Here is an 8,715-nt window from a genome sequence, read left to right on the forward strand (position 1 = left end):
CAAGTTTGCTAAAAGTCTGACCCTCTTCCCCCCCCCCCATTCCTGATTGAAGATCACACCTGCTGCATAAATTCTTATACGATACATCTTGTGCCTAAATGTTACTTGTTCAACATTAATGAATGAAAACACCTGGTGCATTGACAACAAGGTATCAATGTTTATCATAGCCATTCATAAAAAAAGAAACATATTGTCTTTAGATGTAAAAGCCCGTAAGAATTACCCATATCTAGCCCACATTTGCCCTCAAACTCAAACCGACAGACTGGTAAAACTGTCTTTGATAAGAGTTGCGTGGCGGAACTGTCGCCTGAACCCCAGCCTCGACAACAGTACAGCGAAATGTTTTCTGATGATAAATTTAACAACATCATACCATTCTTACCTTTCGAGCAACTGCTGACCACTTAGTACTTCCCTCTCACTTCAGTAGGACTAAAAGACACGGCTTACATCTCGTGAGAGCACCGCCTTTACTGCCCAGGATCCTCCTCCGACATCCGTCAGAGATTGACGTGGCAGGACAGGCGCTTCTTTTCCACACCCATTTTCCAGCAAGCTCCACCTCCTTCGGACGAATGGGCGGGTCTAACTGCCTCTATGCAGTCCGTGAATAGACAGGCGAGCTGTCATTCATATAGTCGTAGCCAACAGTGAAACAGGGATCAGGTCAAGCGCGGGACTTGCTCACCAAGAAGTAAAAGTGCAACGGAAAAATACATTTTTTTCTTGTTTTTTTTTTAGCCTTTTCAAACAGTATCTGGGGTGAATTAACCTACGTTTTTCTTGTTGGAGTTTTCAATACATGTGCTTCTCCTAATTTCCATTAATTTAATTTAATAGAGTATTCAAATAGATTAGATTGGGATGAGCATATTGTACATTTTTAATATAGAATTTGCAGATTAAAATTATACTTACTTTGCTTGAATGTAAAAAACACGACTTTGAATAACCATGTCGTCAACGTTGGTTTGCCAATCCGCCAAAAAAATCGAGAGAAGAAGAAGAAGAAGAAGAAGAATAACGATGTCGTCATTTCCGGTATCATGGCCACCAAAACAGTGGCAGGATTTTGTCAACTCGGTCCAAAATTGGGTTTTATGGATCCGCTGTATCTTTGAGGCGCCATCTCGGCTTTTCGGATCTTTAAGATCCGACTATGGTGCCGCACTTCGCACCAATTTGGGCGTTTGTTTTAAAATATGGCATTTGAATCCATGTTCGTCAGCAGTTGGTAGTTAACGTTAGCTGTAAACGTTGGCATGCAGAAAATCACTATGCAAAGATCAGTTTAGAAAAAAAGTTTCTTAAAAGGGCAACTAATGGAGCAAACACTACTTATTATAAACCTGATAGTATTTAACTCCGATTATTACTGATATTACTCATGGCTTGTAGTTCTGGCTCCAATGCAAAAATGTCCAGTCCAAATGTCAGCACACTGGCGATGGCGGTGACACCAGACGCCGTGGATCAGAAGACAAGCCCGGTGGTATTTGAGATTTACGGAAAGATCTGGAACGTGCAGGCTCGTTTGGGCCAGGGCGTCTCGGCCTCAGTGTACCGGGTGAACTCCGGCCGGGCGAGCTCTGCAGTTAAGGAGTTCCAGGTGGACGCGCAGGGCGGAGATTACGGGTTCCTCAAGGAAAGCTCTGTGCTGGAGAAGATTCAGGGATATAAAAATATCGGTAAAACACACAGGGATCAAGACAAGCTAACAAATACAAAATTAAACCAATGGTTCTCAACCAGGGGGCCAGGGACCCCTCTGCAGACTTTCCCGAGGGCCCCAATATGTCTTAAAATTATTTAGTTATATTAGCATAATCTCAATTAAAATGTTATAAAAATAGAAGTGTACGACATAAAACTGACATCATATAGTTGAGTTTATTTACAACATTAGTATCAAAGGTACATATCAGCTTCAATATGGGGACAAATGTCAGAGTCAGAAAAGTTGAGAACCACTGATTTAAACAACTCTGTCATTTTATTGGTATTAAAATCATGCACAAAAAGTCATAATTTCTGTTGAATTGATGTTCAGTTCATTTTTGTCAACTATTGCATGACACAAAAACAACTTTCAAAAAATTCTGGACTATCATTATTTGGGTCCTTTCTACACCGTGACCGAAATTAGTAGTGCACTTTTTACTCTCTTCATTCACACAGAGCTGTAATCTAGATAAAGATTACAGCTATACATCTTAAAGTTTAATTGCCTGGTTCCATTTGTGTTATTTCAAATATACTTTCTACACAATTTGCCATAGCAATCATGAGTCCTGGAGATCCAAATGCTATTCCAGCATTATAACGTAAACGTTGGTATTTCCTCTCTAGTGACGCTGTATGGAATGTTCACCAATCACAACCCATTTGGTGTGGCCACTCATTGCCTGTTGTTGGAGCTTTTGGATGTGAGTGTGTCAGAATTGCTGGCCAGGGTGAGTAATCAGGGGCATTCCATGTGGTTGATTCAGCACTGTGCCCGTGACGTTTTGGAGGCCCTTAGCTTCCTGCACAGAGAGTGTTACGTACATGCTGACCTCAAGCCCCGCAACATTCTCTGGAGCGCCGATGACGAGTGCTTTAAGCTCATTGACTTCGGCCTTAGCTTTAAAGAGGGACACCAGGTGAGGAGTTGATATGGTTTGCCTGAGACACCCTATCATTTGCTGTCTGAATTTATTCACATACGCTACCGTTCAAAAAATTTGGGGTCTGTATAAATTTTTTTTTTATCAACTTTTTTGAATCTTTAGCCTTTTCATTACTCCACTTTTCAGTGTCTTGTGAACCTTATAAACCATTAATATGGCGATTATATATGAATCCTATATAAATCATTATAATATGCTGACCTCAAACTTTTAAATGGTAGTGTAGTATTAATGTGCCTCAGTATTTAAAAATAGGTTGGCAGTGAGCCTAAGGGTTCTTGTCTGTTTCTTACAGGATGTGAAGTACATCCAGACAGATGGATACCGGGCACCTGAAGCCGAGCTGCAGAACTCACTGGCCCAGGCAGGTCTGGAGAGCGACTCTGGCTGCACAACTGCTGTGGACCTGTGGAGTCTGGGAATCATTCTTCTAGAGATGTTCTCAGGAATCAAACTGAAAGAAACTGTGAAGTCTCAGGAATGGAAGGTCAGCTGATACCCAAGCAGCTGTGAAGCAGTACTCTACCTTGAATATGACCTTAAATCTTTAATGTTCTGTCAAATGTAAATCTTGAATTTGTGTCAATTTTCTCTTGAGTCTACTGTTGCTCATGTTATTTTGACCTCTTATGCTTGGTAAGACAGCATTGTGTTGTGTCTCTACAGGATAACAGTTCTGCAATAGTAGACCATATCTTTTCAAGCAATGCTGTGGTTTACCCGGCTATCCCTGTTTTTCATTTAAGGGATCTGATCAAAAGGTAGAACGTAATCTAAGCAGTGTACCAGTGTGTTCTTTAAACATGACTAAAATAAGTAATACGTGTCTTTACATTCCCAGTATGCTTCACAATGACCCTAAACTGAGAAGCACAGCTGAGGCAGCATTAATCAACCCTTTCTTCAGCATTCCCTTTGGTTTGTATGAATCCGCATCTAAAGCATTGCTACGTTGCCCAGTGTTTGGTGTTAACACTTTGTGAGTGAGGAACTGCTTTGGGTTTTAGCACCTCATATTGAAGATTTGGTTCTTCTGCCTACACCTGTCTTGAGACTACTAAATGTAATAGACGACAACCACCTGTATAATGAGGATGAGTATGAAGGTGAGTTTTTGTCTTTGTTTTCTTTATAATAAATATATTTTCACTATGGTTTCTTTAATTAGTAGGTCCCAAAGTGACATTTATTTCTTGGCTTTCTTAGATATAATAGAAGATATGAAAGAAGAATGTCAGAAGTATGGCAAGGTTGTATCCTTATTGATCCCAAAAGAGAATCCCGGCAAGGGACAGGTGAGCAAAATGGAATTTCAATAGTGAATGTGAATTTTTCTAGATATTCTCTTCACCTAATAATATCATTATAGCATTTATTTGCAATAAAGCATTTTATTGTCATCTCTATAAAATTGATATGAAAAAATATTCTTATCCAGCAACCATAAATGGCTCAAAGCCATGGAAATGTATTGTTCCAAAAGTGTGAGAACTCTGAAAATCACAATTTTTGGTTTATTTGAAAGTTTGACACGATTGAAAGCAATGATAACTTGCAGTTCATTAAGTCAGCCTGATGTTCATTCGATAACAATTCAGACAGAGGTTCATTCTGAGAAAGATTGGTGAGCAAAATGGAATTTCAATAGTGAATGTGAATTTTTTTTAGATATTCTCTTCACCTAATAATATCATTATAGCATTTATTTGCAATAAAGCATTTTATTGTGTCATCTCTATAAAATTGATATGAAAAAATATTCTTATCCAGCAACCATAAATGGCTCAAAGCCATGGAAATGTATTGTTCCAAAAGTGTGAGAACTCTGAAAATCACAATTTTTGGTTTATTTGAAAGTTTGACACGATTGAAAGCAATGATAACTTGCAGTTCATTAAGTCAGCCTGATGTTCATTCGATAACAATTCAGACAGAGGTTCATTCTGAGAAAGATTCATTAAATTGATTCAGACCGGTAACTTGAGTCATTTTGACACATTCATTTATAGAAACTCATAAGAGTTTATTCTTCTTTTAATTAGACTACACTGGTTACACTGTATGTATGTACACGACAATGCAATAGAAAGACTTATCTATTTATTGTTTTTGTATTTCATTGTTTGCAGTACTTAAAGGGGTGCTATTATGCTTTTTCACTTTTTCAACTTTAGTTAGTCTTTAATGTTGCTGTTTGAGCATAAAAAAGATCTGCAAAGTTACAAAGCTCAAAGTCCACTTCAAAAGGAGATATTTTATTTAACAGAAATCACTTTTTAAAAACTACAACGAACGACTCGTTTGGACTACAACGCATATTTTCTGGGATTTGTGATATCACAAATACAGACGAATGGGACGAGACCTGGTTGAGCTGCACTAGAGAAGGCAATGAGTGTTATCACTATGTCGGAGACACGCTAGCTTTCCCAAGGCAGACGAACTTAGAGTGGTTACAATCATCCGGGTTTAAATCGTGCTCAAATTGATTTGATTTTGACGCAATATTTACACTGAAGCTGGCAGGCGGCTATGGTAAGGGGCGTGTCATTTCCCGACCAGGCGCGCCGAGTGCTGCCAATCACAACACATTTCATATTTCAGAAGGCGGGCCTTCATTTGATACAGGAACTATTCGAGCCCTTCATGCCAGACTCGAACAACCGAGTATGAGAGCCTGTTCTAGTACACCCCAAAACAAAATCTAGACTTTGTAAAAGAGCATAATAGGACCCCTTTAATTATATATAAATTGAAATGTTAATATAATTAAATGAAAAATATTACAATTATTTTATTACTGTAATTTAATATTTACAAATGAAAAAGATAAGATTTAAAAAATGTATAGTTTCTCTGTAATTATTCTGTATTTACATACCATCATACCATGACCACCAACTTCACATTTATTTCTGTTTGAAAGCTCACAAAATACAATTTGTTTTGCCATTCTGATTCAGATTGGAGTGTGCAAGATACTTTGTCCAGTTTTGAAGATTTATTACTTATCTTGTCTTGGCAGGTGTTTGTGGAGTATGCAAATGCTGGAGACTCCAAAGAAGCCCAGAGACTGCTGACAGGCCGAATGTTTGATGACAAGTTCGTGGTCACTACGTTTTATCCACTGAGTGCCTATAAGAGAGGTTACTTATACCAAACTGTGCAGTAAAGCTGCACACACACCTCCATAAAAAACATTTAAATTACAATCGTGTGACTGCTTTTAAACCCTTGATCTGTGTATTATTCTATTGTGCTACCTTTAATACTTACTTGTGTCACTAAGATCAACATTGTTGTGAATATAGGCACACGTGCAATTTAACTTGGGTGGAACAAGGAGAAAAGTTTTAGTGCCTGCTTCCTACTTCCCTTTTTTACTAAATGATCACACCATAATAAGACAATTATATTTACCGTGTGATAGCTGGTTGCTAGACATTCAATACGTATGCTTTCATACTTTGTCATTTTGATTATTTAAATCTTTTTTTTATTGCAGTGGGGTTGATGCACTGCTTTGGTTTACACTGCCTTCTAAACAACAGATCACTTCAGAGACTAGGTTCACGTGCTTTTTAAATGTCTACGATTCCAAAAATGTGTAGTTTATGTGGCCTGTTCTCTTCCGTTCTTTTTTTTCCGTTGTTAGTTTTAGTGAAGTAAGTAGTAGGTATTTAGTAGGTATTTCCAGTAATTATGCACAAATTTATAAACTACTGGCTAAATGCACAGGCCTGCATGCACTGTGGCGTGGTTAACATTTATGTTCAACTTGACCATGAAAGCTGTTTAACCGCATTTAAACTGAAGATGGAAATCTGCAGAGAGAGCACAAAGACGACAGAGCGGGTAGCCTTATGCTATAGATCATTCTTAAGCAACTTTTATTTTATTTTTGCTTATTCAGGGTTGAATGGAATGAAACTCCATGTCCCAACACAAAAGCCACAATCTGTCTCATCCAAAACCTCTCTGTATATGTTTATTGAACATTATACTATCGCTTTAGAATTTTGAACTTGAATTCCAAAGTATAATATTAGTTTAAGTATAAATTGGGTCTGAAAACTCATCAAAAACATTTCAAGTGGACTTCTTTGGGAAATACTCAAGTGTTAAAATGTGTGGTATGTTGTGCAAAGCAATGTAACTCATACCTTCATAGCACACATATGTGAAGATTCAGAAGCAAATAATCTACTCTGTATCTTCATTAAGCTGGACTGCCCTGATGCGTTGATAAATAATGCTGTTGTAAAACTCACTTTACTATCAAAGATACAGTAACACAAATGTGTTTCAGAAAGGCTTAAAGCTAAAATGCTTTCTACAGACACGTTCAAGTCAATTGTATCTGCTGTTACTTATACCAAACTGTGCAGTAAAGCTGCACACACACCTCCATACAAAACATGTAAATTACAATCGTGTGACTGATTTAAACCCTTGATCTGTGTATTATTCTATTGTGCTACCTTTAATACTTACTTGTGTCACTAAGATCAACATTGTTGTGAATATAGGCACACGTGCAATTTAACTTGGGTGGAACAAGGAGAAAAGTTTTAGTGCCTGCTTCCTACTTCCCTTTTTTACTAAATGATCACACCATAATAAGACAATTATATTTACCGTGTGATAGCTGGTTGCTAGACATTCAATACGTATGCTTTCATACTTTGTCATTTTGATTATTTAAATCTTTTTTTTATTGCAGTGGGGTTGATGCACTGCTTTGGTTTACACTGCCTTCTAAACAACAGATCACTTCAGAGACTAGGTTCACGTGCTTTTTAAATGTCTACGATTCCAAAAATGTGTAGTTTATGTGGCCTGTTCTCTTCCGTTCTTTTTTTTCCGTTGTTAGTTTTAGTGAAGTAAGTAGTAGGTATTTAGTAGGTATTTCCAGTAATTATGCACATATTTATAAACTACTGGCTAAATGCACAGGCCTGCATGCACTGTGGCGTGGTTAACATTTATGTTCAACTTGACCATGAAAGCTGTTTAACCGCATTTAAACTGAAGATGGAAATCTGCAGAGAGAGCACAAAGACGACAGAGCGGGTAGCCTTATGCTATAGATCATTCTTAAGCGACTTTTATTTTATTTTTGCTTATTCAGGGTTGAATGGAATGAAACTCCATGTCCCAACACAAAAGCCACAATCTGTCTCATCCAAAACCTCTCTGTATATGTTTATTGAACATTATACTATCGCTTTAGAATTTTGAACTTGAATTCCAAAGTATAATATTAGTTTAAGTATAAATTGGGTCTGAAAACTCATCAAAAACATTTCAAGTGGACTTCTTTGGGAAATACTCAAGTGTTAAAATGTGTGGTATGTTGTGCAAAGCAATGTAACTCATACCTTCATAGCACACATATGTGAAGATTCAGAAGCAAATAATCTACTCTGTATCTTCATTAAGCTGGACTGCCCTGATGCGTTGATAAATAATGCTGTTGTAAAACTCACTTTACTATCAAAGATACAGTAACACAAATGTGTTTCAGAAAGGCTTAAAGCTAAAATGCTTTCTACAGACACGTTCAAGTCAATTGTATCTGCTGTTTGAATGGATTTTACTATCTGTACAATAATGATGAGTGATTTTAAAATCGTAACATTATTTAAAGGCTTTTCCAGTTGTGATAGGTATAGTGTTCCTGGTATCATTGTGTTTTCCAGTCCGTTTGTCTGTGATTGTATGATGTGGAGTCTTTAATAGTTCTACAGAGCTTTCTGACACGAGCAATTTTTCGGTAAGAGTGTTCTCATTTACTTCATGAATATCTCCTGATGGTTTTTTCAGTCATCCTGGTTGATTGTTTTTCTTTCTACCATCCAACGAATGGGCACTTTGGTTATGCATGTTCTGAGTGTGAGTCATTCCAGATCTGGGCTATTTACTTAAAATCTTTATCTGAGCATTGTAAAGAAATTGTGATTGATCTAGATTTTATACACTCATCTCTCTCTCTCTCTCTCTCTCTCTCTCTCTCTCTCTCTCTCACTCTCTCTCTCTT

General features: G+C 37.4%; 2 protein-coding genes across 4 annotated transcripts in view; one reads left to right on the forward strand and one right to left on the reverse strand.

The window, feature by feature from the left end:
* Positions 1–525, reverse strand: part of LOC107684170 (UDP-N-acetylhexosamine pyrophosphorylase) — a 12,657-nt gene extending 12,132 nt beyond the window's left edge. For 2 of the 3 annotated variants that reach the window (XM_016480399.1, XM_016480386.1), the window contains exon 1: positions 389–525. The gene's annotated coding sequence lies outside the window, so the exon portion shown is untranslated. Of the gene's footprint in view, positions 1–379 lie in introns of all 3 variants that reach the window. The other variant, XM_016480392.1, reaches the window with a different exon arrangement.
* A 530-nt stretch (positions 526–1,055) lies between these two features.
* LOC107684193 (serine/threonine-protein kinase Kist-like) lies at positions 1,056–7,016 on the forward strand. Its single transcript, XM_016480407.1, has 8 exons — positions 1,056–1,694; positions 2,356–2,648; positions 2,971–3,162; positions 3,342–3,436; positions 3,517–3,593; positions 3,683–3,781; positions 3,882–3,970; positions 5,701–7,016. Exons 1-8 carry the CDS (start codon positions 1,394–1,396, stop codon positions 5,845–5,847), a joined length of 1,293 nt encoding a protein of 430 aa, XP_016335893.1. The 5' UTR covers positions 1,056–1,393; the 3' UTR covers positions 5,848–7,016.
* Positions 7,017–8,715: the final 1,699 nt, after the last annotated feature.

This window comes from Sinocyclocheilus anshuiensis, unplaced genomic scaffold (genome assembly GCF_001515605.1).
Source record: "Sinocyclocheilus anshuiensis isolate Anshui unplaced genomic scaffold, SAMN03320099.WGS_v1.1 scaffold629, whole genome shotgun sequence".
In the NCBI taxonomy this organism is placed as follows: Eukaryota; Metazoa; Chordata; class Actinopteri; order Cypriniformes; family Cyprinidae; genus Sinocyclocheilus; species Sinocyclocheilus anshuiensis.

What these genes read in the sequence shown, in the direction of transcription:
- LOC107684193 (XM_016480407.1), top strand. Translation starts at nt 1,394, where the DNA reads ATGGCTTGTAGTTCTGGCTCCAATGCAAAAATGTCCAGTCCAAATGTC. An exon ending in TGAAGTCTCAGGAATGGAAG is followed by an intron (nt 3,163 to 3,341) that starts GTCAGCTGATAC and finishes GTGTCTCTACAG; the next exon opens with GATAACAGTTCTGCAATAGT. An exon ending in AGAATCCCGGCAAGGGACAG is followed by an intron (nt 3,971 to 5,700) that starts GTGAGCAAAATG and finishes TTGTCTTGGCAG; the next exon opens with GTGTTTGTGGAGTATGCAAA.